The sequence below is a fragment of the Gracilinanus agilis genome, chromosome 2 (assembly GCF_016433145.1).
Source record: "Gracilinanus agilis isolate LMUSP501 chromosome 2, AgileGrace, whole genome shotgun sequence".
In the NCBI taxonomy this organism is placed as follows: domain Eukaryota; kingdom Metazoa; phylum Chordata; class Mammalia; order Didelphimorphia; family Didelphidae; genus Gracilinanus; species Gracilinanus agilis.
The window spans coordinates 121,538,148-121,555,908 of record NC_058131.1 but is presented as its reverse complement, the minus strand read 5'-3'; the positions used below and the strand labels follow the sequence as shown (position 1 = coordinate 121,555,908).

At 36.1% G+C, this 17,761-nt stretch overlaps 1 protein-coding gene across 1 annotated transcript; it reads right to left on the bottom strand.

The window, feature by feature from the left end:
• Nucleotides 1-2,898: 2,898 nt before the first annotated feature.
• On the bottom strand, nt 2,899-15,806 carry ETAA1 (ETAA1 activator of ATR kinase). The gene is made up of 6 exons (XM_044660695.1): nt 15,282-15,806; nt 14,061-14,198; nt 13,720-13,796; nt 8,563-8,675; nt 6,186-8,314; nt 2,899-3,550 (listed from the first exon to the last, which is right to left on the bottom strand). The coding sequence occupies exons 1-6, from the start codon at nt 15,481-15,483 to the stop codon at nt 3,432-3,434; spliced, it is 2,778 nt and encodes a 925-aa protein (XP_044516630.1). The 5' UTR covers nt 15,484-15,806; the 3' UTR covers nt 2,899-3,431.
• Nucleotides 15,807-17,761: the final 1,955 nt, after the last annotated feature.

Below are 17,761 nucleotides of genomic sequence, written 5' to 3'. Positions count from 1 at the left end.
CCAACACTGCCAACACTGCAGAGATCAGAAAGTCCCTTATTAATGGGGACTTTGCTATTAGCTTGTCAACATACAGATTCACCATATTTATTTCATATCACCTAATCCAAATAGCTCCTTTTGATGTTATTCCCATTCCTGTAAGGCTCTATACCCCTTTGTTAGGATGAAAATTACATATTACATAAAATTTTTTCTATTTCATCAAGGCAAGGAAGGAAAAAAGTGTTAATTTTTTATAACAATAAAGAGAGCCAAGTAACCATATGTTATGATAGAGGGGGAGAGAGTCTATGAGGTGAGACTCTCTTCTAGCTCTCCTCTCTTGCCAAATATACACTGGGAGACTTTGCGGGGGTATCACCCCAAAACTGGGTGACCTGGATGGTCGTGCCACCCCACAGGAGTTGGGGGCGAGGCTTCCCTATAAGATGAGGTATGGGATACCCCAATCCGATTCTGAATGAGGGCGGGGTTCACGCAAGCCTCCCCTGAGGTCAGTCCACTTCACAGCGGGTGGCCTGGCTTCAAGATGGAGGCAGCCAGACCAAGCTGTGATTCCCCTCGTTGTCTCTCAAGACACTCTGGAATGCTATCTGACTAATGAATGGCTTTTATTATTCTCAATTTAGGGGTTGGGGAAAGGGGTGAAAGGCAGAGGGATTTGGGGTGACCTCTTCTCTATTCCTATGGAGCCCGTTACCCCAAAGGTTCCCACTCCTAAGCATCTTCCACCCCTCCTCCTTCTGTTTCTGTTTCTATTCTTTTCTATAATTGCAAGTTAAACCGGAAAGGGTCTCTCAGCAAAGTTGGGTAATGGGGGAAGGAGCCTAAGAGATTGCTCCCAAAATGGTATCCAAATACTTAGCTGACTCAATGATTAAAATCTTGCTGGGTGAGATGCAATGGAATCTTTGACCAGGGAATCAGGGTTTCAATGTTCAAAGAAAGATCCTTAGGAAGCCCTCCGGACTAGATTCGAGATGGAATGTCCACCTCCTTCTTCTCCCAGTCCTCAGCCCGAAGCCCCTTTTCCTTCCTCCTCCGGAGACTTACCCAGACTCCTTCTGGCCTCAATTGTCACCAACCATCAGTTATTCCTTCTCTGGCTCCTTTGGTCCCTCCCCCTTGCACAAATCCCATCCTTACACATATTACATAAATTTTTTTCTATTTCAAGATAAAGAAGGAAAAAGTGTTAATAAACCTTTAATTCAAATAAATTGTCATTTTTTTAAAAAAAGGATGCAACTAATTGTCAGTATATATTATGTTCCAGATAAGCAATTCTCTGAAGTGGGCTGATTGGCAAATATGCCTGACCTCAAGTATCTGCTCTTTTGGAGGAATTAGAAGGCAATATAGAATTACTAAACAACTCTTTTTTCCCTTTTGATACTTCCTGATTTCTGCCTCAAGTAGTTTCAGATATGCAAAAAAAAAAAAAAAAAAAAAAAAAGGAAAGGAAGGATATCAGTCTTTAATATCTACAAATTAACAAATTAGCTACAATACTTGTATAGATTCAGTACTTTAGCTGATAAATGTGTTTTCTATATAGATTATCACCTGTAAAATGGGCCTGATCCCATATCTTATTTACATAATCATCTTTTAAAGTTTATAGAGTACTTTCCTCATAAACCTGAGAGATGGGTAACATCATTTCCTATTTTATCAAGCTTAGGAAGATGATCTTCATATCATACAATGGATACCAAAGCAAATAGCAAAAATGTGGAGACTAGAGCAACAGAGAAAATGATCTTGCTGTGTATTTTTTTTTAAACACCTATACAAATATAGCCTTTAAGGGTCCCTGACAAACTAGGATTCACTCACATATATCATGGGGGATTCTGATATAACCACAGCAATGCACTGTATAATGTATTTGTAGCACAGTGTAGTAGTTATGGGCCAAAAAGACCTCCATTGAAGTCCTCCCTCTGACACCAACTGTGCCATGCAAATCACTTGCCTCTTACGGCTCTAGACAACTCTAAAGCATCAGAGAAGGTGCTGGACTGCATCAAGAGAGGGACATTCTTCTTGGCACTTCCCTATGCCAATAACATAACAAATGTAGTTCCTACTCCTACCCCATTATAATTATCAATATCCAAGGAGGCAAAAACAGGAATACATGTCATGGACAAAATGTCCAAATGGAAAAGTTCTTTATTGGAGGTTCTTTAGATCCTCCTGTCTGAGGATGGCGTTGTAACCACAATTGCATCAAGCCCTGGGACACTTGAGAGTCTCTTCTTCTAGCAATCTATAGCAAAAGTTCTTAACTTGGGGTCAATGAACTTTCTTAAAAAGCATTTTGATAATTGAATTTCAATATAATTAGCCTCCTTTGTAATCCTATGTACCTTATTTTCTGCATTTAAAAAGTCATACCAAGAAGAGGTCCATAGAATTCAGATTGCCAAAGGGACCAAGAAGTCCCAAAAAAGCCTGTTCTAGAGATCAGCTTAGTCTTCAACAATACAGCATGTATACATGGCTAGGATACTTTGATAGCTAACATTTAATGCTTATTTTTTTAAAAACCCTTACCTTCTGTCTTAGAATCGAAATTAAGTACCATAAGGAGTAGGCAATTGAGGTTAAGAGACTTGACTAGGGTCATACAGCTAGTGTCTGAGGTCAAATTTGAACTTGGGTCCTCCAAACTCCAGGCCTGGCATTCACTAGCCACTCTGCTACCTAGCTGTCCCTAACATTTTACATTAAAAAGAACAACAAAAAAATACCCAACTAGACTTCCTAAACTAGACTTTGAACTGGTTATATATAGTTTCTTAAACAGAAAAAATTCAGAAGGGAATAATGTTTTAAGAGATACTGAAATTCAAATACATTTCAAGTTTGAAATTGAAAAATATTTATTAATTAGTTTACAATGGAATTAAATACTTTATTTCCAATACCCCCCAAACAAGTAATATCAAAATTTGAGAACTTATTAAAAATATTAAACAAATCAAATACTGAACAAAAAATTCGAAAACCAGGCCATTATCACATTGTTAAGATCCAACTGTAATAGAAAAAAAAGTTACCTGTTTCACAAAATTTAGTTTCACCTCTCTCAGAGATGATTCTCCATAATTAGTTTAAAAATGAACAATTCTGCTCGTAAACTTATAGTAGTACATAATTAAGATGTACATGAACATTTTAAATCTTGCAACCTTTTTGGACTCTGCAAAAACTTTTGTTAACTACTATTTATATATTTGGGAGGAAGCATTCGTTTACAATTGTAAACATTAAATAATAAAATAGAAGTCCATGCTTTATAATTCAGGATCAAATTTCTCATAGAGAAACCAAAAAACAAATAATATTTGCTATCAAGGAAAGATGTAAAAAGTCTTTAACACAACTTCTCTTTCAAAAATATTTTTTCATGCAGAACATTAAGAATGTGCTGTATTCACAAATGATGTCCGTGCTTTAGACATTCTCCGAACCAGAGCTTCTTGTCTCTTTTTCTGAATCTCTTCAGGAGAATATTTTCTATTTTTTTCTTCTTCTTCTGCAAATTAAAAAGACTGATTTTAAGTTTTTAAAATGAATTGGGAAAAGTACATTTCAAATATTATTATTCTGCACATAATGCCATACTATACATATCTGCCATACTGGTTTAGATAACAGAGGTAAACACAGATTAAGTGCTACTGGAGAAGAAAACCAATATACAGTCTTTGTATTGAGTGTTATGGGTATTCATCTAATATGGCAATGTTCACTAGATCCAAATAACATTCGACTACCCAACCATTATGACCAATTGCATCTAGTTTGTGTTTTACAATATTAAAAAATGCAAAGTAGAACCACAAAAGGTAAAAATTCAATTTTAATACTGAGAACTTACATTGTGTACTAAGGAGATAAAAAAAAATAGTTCTGGGGCAGCTGGGTAGTTCAATGGATTGAAAGTCAGGCCTAGAGACAGAAGGTCCTAGGTTCAAATCCGGCCTCAGCCACTTCCCAGCTGTATGACCCTGAGCAAGTCACTTGATCCCCATTGCCTACACTTACCACTCTTTTGCCTAGGAACCAATACACAGAAGTTAAGGGTTTAAAATAAAGAAAAATTAAAAAAAAAATAGTTCCAAAGAACATATAAAAATCCTGATATTCTTTATATTGGGAGATATTTTTGCAACCTTTCCTTCATTGGCCTTTTCAAGCCTTAATTTGCTGCTCAGGAAAGGTAAAGTAGTTTTAAAGATTAGTTATCTTAATAAATATATATTTTAACTACTTGATGCTCTCTTGGGGAGTAGTCAAAGCAATAAGTGAAATTTATATCATTGTTATCTGGTTTTAAAATTTAAAGATTTAAAAAATTTTAATTCACTTTATCATGTCTTTTATTTTTATAACCCATCTTTATATCACTGAACAAGTGTACGAGACTGTCTTTACATCATTTCTGGAGAGAGAGAAACAACCAATACTTGGAATGAGTTAATAGCATTTAAAGGTTATAATATACATATAAGTATTTTAAAATTAATGACAAGTAGAATAAAATAAATTAGAGATCTAAAGCAAAATTTAAAACATTTTTAACCATATTAAAGTATCAATGTATTCCTATGTGCCATACTACAACTTTGGGTACATAAATTCTGATAGCTATGTTGGAAAACTGTCCCAAGTCTTTCAAGTAAAGTAGATAAAGGGAGAAAATCCCATTAATAAACATTCAACCTCCCCACCCATGTAAAGAGTCAAAGATCTTAATGCCAAACACTTAATTCTTAAAATTTATCACAATATGAAAAAGTGAGATGAAATCTGAGTTAGATCCCAGACAACTTAAAATACTGGACCAGTATCTAGTAGAAATTTGTATTGATGTTTTCTATAGAACCATGATATTTTAAATTAGTAAAAATGTTTCTGGCTTAAATATTACCTTTTGATGAAAGACTATCATGCTTAAAATATTCTGTGAATATGTTCAATAGAATGAAACTGTCTACTTCATATAGCTTAGCTTTACAGAGCAGTAAACAGAAATCCCTAATATTATCAGCAAGAAAATAATTTAATTTATACTAACATCTGGGTAATGAGGTCAGAACTCTATTTACTGTATTATAAATTGGACCACTCTTTGGAGGTAAATAGCCTTGACAATCAGGACCAGGTCATACCTGTTATGTTTATTTCCTTTAATTACTGTCAAAAATTTTTTCCTTTAAGATGATTATGAGCTCCGTAATTAGAATGACTTAATGCCTAGTATCACAAAAAGGAATACTAAGGGAAACAGTATTTAAAAAACTGTTATAGTTATTTTTCAGTCATCCATAGTCATAGGATTATCAAGGGTGGTTAGTTTATCCAAAACGGCAAACAATGCAACATATACTAACATTTGGTTTTGGAATTAACTTCAAGTAACAGTACAAGATAAAGAAATTTCTAGTCTTTCCATCCCATCTCAGCTCTTCAAGTTCCTATATAATATACACCAGAAAGTACGTTATCTCAGTTTCTTGCAAAGTACTACAGAAACATCTTAATTCCTAATGCAAGAGCAATCTGAACCCCAGAGGTTGTGCTAGGACAATACAAGTAATAACTGGTAGACCCAAGACTCAAATATAGGCCATCTAGTGTTTTGACCATTTTCCCAAGTTTTAGTTAAGTCCTAGTGAATTTACTGAGGCACAAAATGGCTAAATAACTTCTCTAAGGCTGTAACTCATTTCAACAATTTCACCTAATGGTAGGATTTGAACAAAAGTCCTAATGAGACAATTTCTCAATAGAATTTATCATTGTAGATAACAGAACAGTCTCATTTTTATAGAATTATAGCTGGATGACTTAATTATAATAGCTATAAATATCTCAAACTGTACCTCTAGCCCCAGTATGTAGAACAGGTATATAAGACAGTGATGACAAACCTTTTAGATACCGAGTGCCCAAACTGCAATCCTCACATTATATGTGAGCCCCCCACCTTATCCCAGATAGGGGAAAAAGTGCTCCCATTAGGCTTCTGGACAGACAAGGGTCATATGAGAAATGTTCTCATGCCTGGGGAGAGGGAAGGGAAACAGCTACCTCCAGCACATGTGCCATAGATTCACCAACACAGGTCTAAGACAACAGTTCTTAAAATAAATTTTTGTACATACCTTTTGTAGATTGTTTATGAGATTCAGAAAACTGTCTCTTCAAAAGTTGTGGTGATACATTCTCCCCAAGCAAAGAATTGACAAACTGAGTTTTGCTTTTCTCTGAATGCTGCAAAATTTTGGGGTCAGATTTACTTCCTGGTGTTACACTATTGTGACTAAAATGAGGAAGAGTCTGAGGATTTTTAATCTTTGTGAAAGAGAAACTTGAGGATGTTGGAACTGATGTGTTGTTAACATGGCAATGAGTCTGGGTTGTTATTACACTATGAGAAAGGTTCTGATTGTGCAAATTTCTTGAATAAGGAGGAATGTCTGTACGCATGTGGCCTGAATGTATTCCCAAACTCAAATTTCCTATAGAAATTGAGGATTTGTTCACTCCTGCTGGAACATTAGAATTATTCCAAGAAACATGTTGATTACTGTTATGATAATTTGGGTACTTATACTCTTCACTCAGATTTTTAATACCTGTAGTATTTGTAGAATTTTCATAACTTGTACCCGCTTTACATGTTAACTTGTCTGTTTGTATAATTTCTCTAAAAGTTGTTTCATTTGCAGAAACATTGTCTGTGTTCAAATGTTTATTTTGCAGCAACTGGCATCTTTTGTCGGATGTAATTGAATTAGTTTCTAACCCCAAAGAGGAATTATAATTGACCATTTGCTTATTTTCAGACTCTTTGTTGTCTTTTTTTAAGTCCTGTTGCTGGGTAAGCTTTTCTACATGGTCACATGCTTGGTAAAGCAAATCATCATCATCATCATCATCTGCATCCCAAGATTTCTCTAATTCATGACATGCTTCAATAACTTCAGTAGCAAGCTTAGGATCATTCCAGTCATCAAATACAGAACACTGCTGTGCTGCATCCTTCTGATTTAAATTATGAAAACTGGTTTTGCTAGATATTCTTGTAGAGTTATTAGGATTTGTTTTAGCAGGCACATTCAATGACTGATAACAATTAGGCCAGTTTTCTCTGTCTCCTCCAGTTTGTAATTGATGATTGGTATGTCTTTTCACCAAAGCAGACTCCTTTGCAGAAACTTTTATATCTGGTCCAAATTTAGGGCAATTAAGTTCCTTTGCCTTTTGAATATTAGATGCAATAGAAAGCTCAGGATAATCTGGAATTTTGTTGGGAAAACTTGTCTTATTGAAATTTCTCTCAAACTTCATATCATTCTCAGTAGATTCCAATTCCGTGGACTCATTATTTGGCTTTGGAGGAAATAGAGTTTTTGTAGGAGCAGGGAAATCTTTGTTATTTGTCTCTGAAGGAAGGTCTTGTAAGTTTTTTGAAAGACTTTTACCAATAGACAAATTTCCATTTAGTCCTACCTTAGCTTTATCATTTTTATTGGCAGTTAATAGGCAAATATCTTTCTGAAGAATTAGTTGAGATGTTTCAGAAGTAGTTAAAAGTTCAGGGGCTTGAGAAATTTGCATAACAAAAGCATCATCTGCTAGCATGTGTTCCCAGTCATCATCATCGTCAAAATCAATGCTAACATCTACCTTCCCAGGCTTACTGAAAATCTCTGACTTTGCAAAAGAGGAAGTTACATTTGACTTTGCCATTAAAAGGGAGTCTGATGCAGAAGTAACTGACAATGGAGTCAGGTTTTGTTGGTGTGAAATTTTATTCACGTGTTTCTCGATGACCACAGTTTCAGTAGAATTTTCTATCTCCTCTTTCAAAGTGTTATTCTTGCCATGGATATTATGAGTGGTAGTAAAAGAAACATTAGACAGACCTTGGCTTAACTGGCCACTACATTTCTGTGTTGAACCATCAAAAAGAGCAGTAAGGGCTGCTTCAGCATTTGGATCAAAAGTAGTTTGACTGTTATTTTTATAATTTTCTTCCCTAGAGATATTGGAATTCTCTTTCATTATCACAGCAATATCTGTTTCAGGGACTTTATCAGAGACTGACTGCAGATCCTGTATCTGTGCATCTTCTTTGCAATTATTTGACATCTCTGCTTCTGAAATTGTCTGGACAAAATCACAAGTTTCATTTTCTTGTTCTTGCCTTACATCTAGCTCCACCATGTTTTTATCAAATTGTTTAGCCAATTTTATAAGTTCTTCTTCACTACTTTGTGCTTTAAACCTGTAAAATAGCCATCAAGAAAAATTTAGATATTTATGAAAATATTCTAAATTTAGGTTTTAAAATTACTGTGAAGTTAAATATTTTAGTATAGCTTAAACATCTCAATACCTTAGAACTAAATTCAAAAAGAGAAAAAAACTAATGGAAAATATTAAACTTTATAACATATTAATACCTAAAATATCTATTTTCAACAATTATTCAGTTCCCAGTATCTTAGAAAAACAAAACCAAGCAGAACTTACCTTATATAGCTGGTTTTTGTTCTAGACTTTATTTTTGTTATATCAGGAGTACATGGAATTGCACCTTCACCAATCCACATATCTAGAAGGGAGTCTGTTGTTGGTTTTTCATCCTTGGAAATTAGATTCACGAATGTTAACAATGATTGCATTTAACATCCTAACAATATGAATTACAAATATTTGATTTTTAAAAATATATCAGACTATAAACTCCCTAAATATCTGAAATAAGAAATGGTGAAAGTACTTTTCAAAAACCAATAAAAAAAATTTCTCTCTTTTCCTCTTTGTTTTCCTATTTCAGCCAACCTGCAATTGCAACAGCTATTGCTAGAAATAATCCCATGCCCTAGGAACTTTGATGTGCTTTATTTCCAATCTAAGCCAATTGACTATTCCTTAGGCAGTCAAGAGTCATTCATTAAGGGGGGCTAACCACAAACTTAGTGTGGATACCCAATTTGTTTTACTCTACTCTGTCCCAGAACTCCAAAGCTCAAGTGATTTGCTAGCTTCAGTTTCCCCATTAAGAGGAATTATAATTATATACCCCAACACCCAGCTGAAGTGTTTCATGATGGGTTTTTCTACTTAGTATTTCATTTTATTGAAATATCCTTAAAATAAAGATTGTACTTAAACAGGAATTACAAATATAAATATTTTCTATCAACTAAAGTTGGTACAAAATTTATGATAAACAAAAGGATCTAGAAAATCATGTATAGGACTAATAATAGATACCATTCATATAGCATTCTGAGGTTTGTAAAGCACTTTATGTGACCTCTTGATCCTCAAAATAACTTTGTAAGGAAAGTAATATTACTATCTCCATTTTGTAGCTGAGAAAATTGAGACTCATGGAAATTAAATGATTTGCTCATGGTCACAGTGCTAGTGTCTATGGAGGGGTTTAAATTCAGGTCTTCCTATCTCCAAGTCCAATATTCTATCCATTATGCAACCTAGCTGCAAAGGATTAGAGAGCTGGCTGCCATTATTTTTGTCTGATGCAAGAGTACATTATAATTCTTAAAATGTACAAAAAATAGCCCAGATCATTAAAAGTAAAAAACAGCATTTGTGAAAGGTATTTATCAGAAGTCATCATTTTTCAATAAAAGAGATTCTTAGATAATGCTTTTCATGTGTGTAGGTATGGGTGTACATGTAAATTATGTGCCTCCATGCACAGAATTGACTGGTATAGGTTATCAATGGGTGTGCGAGGGAACAGGGAAAATTAAGTATTTACCTTACAAATATGATTTAAGGAACATAATGAAGGGATATTCTCCTAAAGATACTTCTGTAACACTGGCTGACATTCTCTTAACCATTTCAGATTTGAGTTACCCAGTCAAGTTCTTTTTAAAAACAAGAGTTATTGCCTTATTTAAGCTTTATTTTAGTAAGGAATGATCAGAGGATAAAGGGGGTATTAGGTAGGAATTGTCCAATAGGAAGAGAGGATGGGTGGCAAATGTTATTTTTAATCTACTTCAAAATTTGTCTATAGCTGGCTATTGAATCTAGTATGTTTCTAAGAGGTTAGCATTACCATATCAATTCCGAAAAGAATGAGGAAGATAGTCTTTTGGCAATGACTAACCACTGAAGATTGGACAATACTGTATGGATTGTCAATTCTAAATTTCTTGAGAAAATTTTTAAATCTCATTTTAATTAGCTTTTTTTTTTACTGTGCCAATAGTATGGCATATTGTTTTCAGAGAAAGATTTTTTTAAATAATAGACACACTCATTTTAATTATTAAAATGAAGAGAACACAAAAACTGAGCTGAGAGAGTTGCCAGCAAAGCAAGCACCAATCTAGGAAAACAAGTAGACTGGCTAGATAGCTACTAATAAGCATTTATTAAGCATCTCCACTGTACTAAGCACTAGGGAAACAAACAAAGCAAAAGATATGCCTTCACAAGGAGCTCACTATGTAAAAGAAGAGAGAACATGTGAACAACTAGGTATAAGGTACATACAAGATAAATTGGAAATAATCAACAGAGGGAAGGCATAGAAAATGATAATTTAGCTTTGAAGAAAGCTAGAAAAGCCAGAGGCAGAGAAGAGAAAGCATTGCATGAATAAAGGACAGCCAGTTAGGAGATGGAAATCTTATTTGGGGAAATGAAGAGATCATTGCCACTAGATTGCAGAGTATAAGGGAAGGCGTAAGGAATAAAAAAAGTGGATAGGGAGTAGGTTAGGAGACAATTTAAGAATCATTAAAATTTTATCTAAGTAACATGATAAAGCTTATGGCAGTGATGGCGAACCTTTTAGAGATGGAGTACAGAGCCCTCCACTCCCAAACCTTGTGCTGTGCCCACCGTTCCACCCCTAAGACGGAGTGTTGCCCCCCTACTCCACCTTTACCCCAAACAGGGAAGGAAGTGCTCCCATTGAGTTGCTGGGCGGGGCTGGTAAGCATGGAGAGAGGGGAGGAGAGTGGCCCCAGTGCTCTGCATCATACTGAGTTATGCTTCCTTCAAATCTAGTTCCTCTCCTACTCTAACATAGGAACTTCTTTCATGATAGACTCAACAGGCTGCTGTCTGTGCTGTACCCTCATGCAGCTTGTGGCCATTCACAGCAAGTGGCTCCCCACCCTGCACTTTTCCCCACACAGGGGAGGGAGGAAGTGCTCCCATTGGCTGCTGGGAAGAGGGGCAAGGGAATGTCCTCAGGCTTACGGAGAAGGGGATGGGAGTGGCTCCGCCTAAGTCCCTCTGGCTTTCTAGTAACAAATTCTTGCAGGCAACTATAGGCGTGCCCAGAGAGGGCTCTGTGTGCTCTTTTTGGTATGGGTGCCATAGGTTCGCCACCACAGACCTATGGACTTATATTCAACACTAGATTCATTGGAAATGAAAACTACTTAAAATTTAAAAGCCTAACAACAAAATGAAGATAGAAAGAATACACTGTATACCTTCCGAAAGAAAATCCAAAAGAAAAGTCCAATTACTCTCATGACCAAAATCTAGATCTCCCAAATCAAAGATAAAATATTGCAAGTATCTAGGAAGAAGTAGTTCAAGTCCTAGGGGATTAAAATGAAACAAAAATGACTGGTACTACTAAAAAAGAAAAAAAAAGACACCTTGGAATACAATATTTCAAAATGCCAAAAAAAATTTTTACAACCACGAATAACTTAATTTGAAAAGCTGAGTAGAATCTAATAGGGGAAACCAATTTAAATAAGGATAGTAGCAAGGTAAAGAAAAGCAATTTTAAAAGACTTAAGCACTCTGATCAAGGTAAAAGACCAACCAAATCACCAGAAGAAATATGATGAAGCATAATGCCAAAATCCTGACAGAATGGTGAAGACATAAAGTGAAGAAAGAAACGACTATGTATATTAACTTTGCTTGGCCATGATTATTTGTTACCAGTTTGGTTTCTTTCTTTCTTGTTTGCTCTGAGTTTTTAATAGTGGGGAGATTAGGGCAATAGTGATGCATTGCAAAGGTAACTAAAGCATTCTAAAAAATGTACAGAAGAGAATAAGAGGAAGTTCAGAAGCAAGCAAAGAAAGCTTTGAAAGTATTGTATAGAATTTGTTATTAATTCTGAAAAAGGAAAAGTGGAGTGAAATGGAAACTTTCATAAATAATTGTTTTTTGGTGTTCTGCTGAATACCATGGAAATGCTCTTTTCTGGTATTTAAGTTCATAAATTTACAAATAATAAACTATTTAAAAATTAAACAATAAAGGAAAAAAGAAAAATCCATGCTGTTGCCACTTCCTAATGTGAGTTTTAATTTCTAAGCCATTCAGGTAGGGTGACCAATGCTTTCCTCAGGTATCTATCAGTGTTTAAGTTGTCATTCCAATAACATTTAATTATGATTTTCTCATTTCATACAGACACATACAATTAATGAAGCTCTTTCTGTTAATTTACAGAGAAAGTGGTATTATGGGATAAATGCTATTTAATGAGCTATTTGTAAAATGAATTTCTAAGGCAAAACATATGGGATGCTGAACTAGCAGAAGTATAGCTGTTTTAACTGAGTTATTTATAATTTCAGGTATTTTATAGGATCCAGAAAAATACTTTCTTTCCCTCTCTGGTCTCCTCCAGTAAATTGCCAGTGATCTCATAACCATGTGAACAAATATGATTTATAGACAAAATACAATATCTAATTTAAAGAGGCACATAACTTGACTATCCCATGCTTCTTTCAATGTGGACACCTGATAGAAAATGGCAAAAAGATGGATATAAATGCTTAGATGTAAGACAAAAAAAAATAAAAAAAGAGTCTTACACTGACTTCTTACTATTTCTTGACAATCTAATAGAATGTAAACAAAGTGTTTTAGAGTCTTACACTGACTTCTTACTATTTCTTGACAATCTAATAGAATGTAAACAAAGTGTTTTAACTGATTACTGACACAAAGGATATTTAACAATTAAGTGACTCCACTAATACTAGTAACAGGTACTGCAGAGAAAAGAGAGAGATATAATTTTTGTAAAAATTATTTAATTTGGCAAAAGATTTTAACATACGGCTAGTCTTTAGGAATAACATTTTTGAGTAGATAGATGGTACGGAGTTGGTACAGGAAATACTTCAATATGATTTTTAGATTTAGTTTTTCCTTTTCTACTAATAACTTGAAAAGCATGACAAGTAAAAAAATCAAAAGGATTTTGATAATGTTTATATAAACTAACATATGCTATTCTCAGAATTCCAGATTCGGGACCACAAAAGTCATTTATAGTTCAACCTGCAGCTAAGCAAGAACCCTCTCTAAAATATCCCTTACCAGTGGAGTAAGAATACAGTTCTACTATGTAAGAATCTCTTATGCATGATTTGTGTGAAATGCAAAAAAATTACAAAGGCTAGGAAATAATTATTTGTATAAAGGGCAAAATAATGATACTTCTTCACACCAGTTAAGTGTTATATACAGTTAATATATATTATTTCATGGTTTACCAAGGCTCCTTGTCACAACAATTTCTTGAGGAAGATAGTGTGAAAATGATAGCCATTTTACAGAGGAGGAAAGTAAAACTCCCAGAGGTTAAGTGACTTATTAAGTTAGTAATTGCTTTATTATTAAACTGTAAAAGTAATAATTTATATTTACCTGAGGAGCAATACGATTAACAATATCTGAAATTGCAACACTACATCTCCTGTCATGTTGTTTATTTCTTCTTTCATCTAAAAATACAAAAAGTATTTCTATAAATTATAAAAGAATATGATTAAGGTTTTAAAACTAAGACTCCTTGAAAAGAGATTTAAATACCACACTTAAGTCCATGACTATTCCCTATCACAGTATGCTTTGGATAAAAAAGGGTCAACATTGTCATAAAAATATTTGCTCTGTGCAAGGTGCTGAAATTATTTATCAAATAATTATCACTAAAGCCTAATTATAAAATATCAGTCTAATATAAAAGATTTCCAGTTACACGTTACCTAATTGACAGGTTGTTGGAGAATTTGGATCCCAAAATATTTCTTGCTGTCCATCAATATCATTATAAGGGGAACTGAAGATAGGTGATCGAAAACTGGTTTTTAACAATCTCTTTGGAGTTTTATACAAGCACATTTCTGTAAAAATATAAAATGTAATAAACTATTATTGCATTCAAAGGGTTACTTCATATAAATGAACAATAACTAAATGTCTTTGATTTCTTTACTTTGTATATAGACTGATAATTTCCTTCAAAATAGAATTCATATAATCATGAAGTTTATAATGTTATATCCATGCATATACTCTACACATATCAGGTTATCAAACATTTGTTATTTAAATGCAAAACTCAGTAGTTTCTTATTTATTATCAATGGAAAATTAGGCCACTAGGCCCCCCCCAATTCAGAGGATTTCAGTATAAAAAAATGACTGTAATACTCCCATTACTTCAATACTCAAGATTATCACTTCCTCTTCCCCCATTTAAAAATTAAAAATTTTTTCTGCAAGTTGATTACAGATTAAATGGAATTTTTTTGCCTTTACCTTTGAATTTACAAGATAACCTTATTTTTTTTTGGGGGGGGGGAGAATTTGAAACTAAATCTGTAAAACAAAAACCTCATTATTACAATTAATCCTAAAAAAAATCCGTGTTCTTGGATTAAAAGGCATTTGTATAGCCTCTCACCAAGATTTACTGGTAAAAAACATTTAATTGGAACGTCGGCCATATGCACTAATGCAAATTTAAAATAAGAAGCACTTTCACGTTATTGTGCCAATCATCAAGAATCTGTAGTTCGTTCAAACGTGGTGCAAACGAAGGTCTTCCCAACTTGCACTTGAGGCCTCCTCTGCATTTAGGGGCTGGGGGTGAACTCCTCCCTTCCTAGGACCAACCCAGCCCAAGTCTGCTCAAGCTAGTATCTAGAGTAAGCAGGTTCCAGCTCCCAGCCAGTCAGGTACGCCGACTTCCCTCCCACAATAATCCAACCGGAAGCCGCGGGGGCCCATATCAGGGGTGCGCCCGAGAGGTGGCGCGGCAGTCTGGGCACGTCCGGGAGTAAAAGGATGGTTGGGAATGTTTCCTGAATGGACTAGCAGAACGCATCCCCCGCCCCTTCCCAGCCTTCTCGAGGGCGCGCTTACGGCCTGCCTCCCTGCTGCACCCGTGGCCCCGCAGCGGCTGGGCCGCCCTACGGCCTCACCCTCGGTTCTTTTATTGACAGAAGCACAGCTCTCCGAAGCCACGGCCACTTCTCTCAGCACCCGCCGCCGGCCCCGCAACCGCCTACTCGGCGGCCTCTCCTCGTCCCTGGCCAAGGGGGTCGGCGGCGTTGGAGGAGGCGGCGGGGCCGGAGTCTCTTTGGGGCCGGGAGATTCCCTGAGCTTCCTCCGCCGACTGAGCATTGTCCCTCGGCCGAGGCCTCCCCCTCCCGCCGCGCTTTCTTTTTCTCTCTTCTCCCGTCACATCTTTCACGGGAGGTGGGGGCGGGGGAGGACACCGGCACTAGCACTGAGCAAGGGCCTTCGCGAGCGTCTTCGCCATCTTGACCGGACCGGAGGCTTAAAGGGAGGTTGAGGATTGGCTGCTACTAGCAGAGGGGCGGAACCAGTTCTTTACGTCAGAGGGGCAGATGCAGGACTTGGGGAAGAGATCTCTCTGCCACTACAGTGGAGAAGGAACTTCATCCCTCCCCTTCCGCCAATCTCCAGCCCCCCTCCCCCCTCCTGTCTTGCCTCTGTGGCATACCTTGTTCTCCAATCCCAAAGCCTCAAGTGGCCAATCTAGAGCATTTCAATGCAACAACAATAATGTGGTTCTCATGTTTCAGTCTTGTCTGACTTTCTGGTACCTCGTTTGTGTTTTCTCGGCAGAAGGTAGGGGAGCAATTTGTCATTTTCCTTCTCCAACTCATTTTATAGACTAGGAAACTGAGGCAAACAGGGTTAAGTGACTTGCCCAAGGTCACACAGTTTTCCTGACCCAGACCAGGTGCCCTGTCCCTCTTAACTTCAAAGTTTGCAAATCGCACGTTAACACCTAATTAATTGCCCTGCCCCTCCCCCAATACCTTTGATATTCTAGCTTTATCAGGTGGGTAATTATTCTAATTTTGGCTAATGAGAAATTTTACACACACAAAGGTTACAGCTAAGAGTTACAAAGGTAGAATTTGAAACTGGGTCTTCTTTCCTCCAACTCGAATTTCTTTTCTGCACCCACAACAAACATTCATTAGGCAGTGAGGGTTCAAAAACAAGCCATGGTCTTGGGCCTCAAGGAACTTAACGTTTTGTTGAGGAAAGTACATAGATTAGGAAATTGTGTCTGTGCGTATTTATATCCAACATCTGTCCATAGTTATGTGTAAGATTTTCCATATGTACCTATTTCAACTTTGTGAATCAGGGATGTTGGTAAATATATGTATGTTACATTATATATACAGCTATACATAATATACCTGTATATTACATATTATATAATGTGTATATATGTATATCTATGTATCTGCACACAGAAAGACATGAAATTGAGTTTATTTTTCTTCCTAAATGTTTTATAGTTCTTGTTTACAACATACTGGTTATGTGAATGACTGGGTAAATCTCTTAATAGCTGCCATTTTTATCACACTTTAAGGTTTACAAAACACCCCTTAGAAATATCTTTAGAAATATTGTATTATTTAGAACTATTGTAAGCCTCACAAGAACCCTGGAAGGTAGGTTATCACCATATTACAGACAAGGAAACTGAGGCAGGCAAGGATTAAAGTGACTTGCCCATGGTCAACATAGCTCCTACAATCTAGGAAACAATGTCAGTGGGGTTTGGAGCCATTTATAGAGTGCCTGGACTCCCCTTCTGCCCATCCCCACAGTTCCCCATAAGGATACTGGAGAACCTTGGGGGAAGAGTGAAATGGAATCTACTTGGCCTTCCAAGTTAGTGAGGGACATGGTAGTTTGTGGTACATATATGCATATATATTTCTATCTCTGAAATGGACCACCTGTTTTAGTCTTCTGGAATCACGAATGATCATTTTATTGATCAGAGTTCTTACAGCTTTCAGAGTTCTTTGTTTTTGCAGCTCTGCATTATTTCATCTCCTTTCTAGACTGCATCAATAGCATTCTCCCTCTCCAACACTTCCTCCACACAGCTGCCAAATTAATTTTCCTAAAGTACAAGTAGGCCTATATCACTTCCCTGCCCTAGAAGCTCAAGTAGTTCCCCCATTGCTTCTAGCATAAAATGGAGCTCTCATTTTAGAGATTTTTTTATATGTTAATCACCCTCATGCACTCTACAATACAGCCAAACCACACACGTACTGCCTCTCAATATATACTATTACATCTGTGTACTTATGCACACTATCCCCTGCCCCATGCCTAGAATGCTCTCCTCCTTCTGCCTCTTACAAGCTCTAGTTGTTTCAGGGTTCAGCTCAAATGGCATCTTCTACAAGGAATTTTTCCTGACCTTTTCTCACTTTTAGTAATTCTTCCATTGAAATTACTTTGAATGTATTTTGAATATATGTTTTATTTACTTATAAAGTTAAATGTTTTTTCCTAGAGGAATAGATACTTCAAGAGGGCAGAGATTTCTTTTCATTTTTGACTTTGTTTCTCTCTATAGCATTTAACACACTTCCTAGGATGCAGCAGACCT

Excerpts from the sequence above, each read along its gene's own strand:
- ETAA1 (XM_044660695.1), bottom strand. The coding sequence starts at position 15,483 with ATGCTCAGTCGGCGGAGGAAGCTCAGGGAATCTCCCGGCCCCAAAGAG. Across the intron at positions 13,797-14,060 it reads TCCAACAACCTGTCAATTAG|ATGAAAGAAGAAATAAACAA; the intron begins GTAACGTGTAAC and ends TTGTATTTTTAG. Across the intron at positions 8,315-8,562 it reads ACAAAAACCAGCTATATAAG|GTTTAAAGCACAAAGTAGTG; the intron begins GTAAGTTCTGCT and ends GCTATTTTACAG.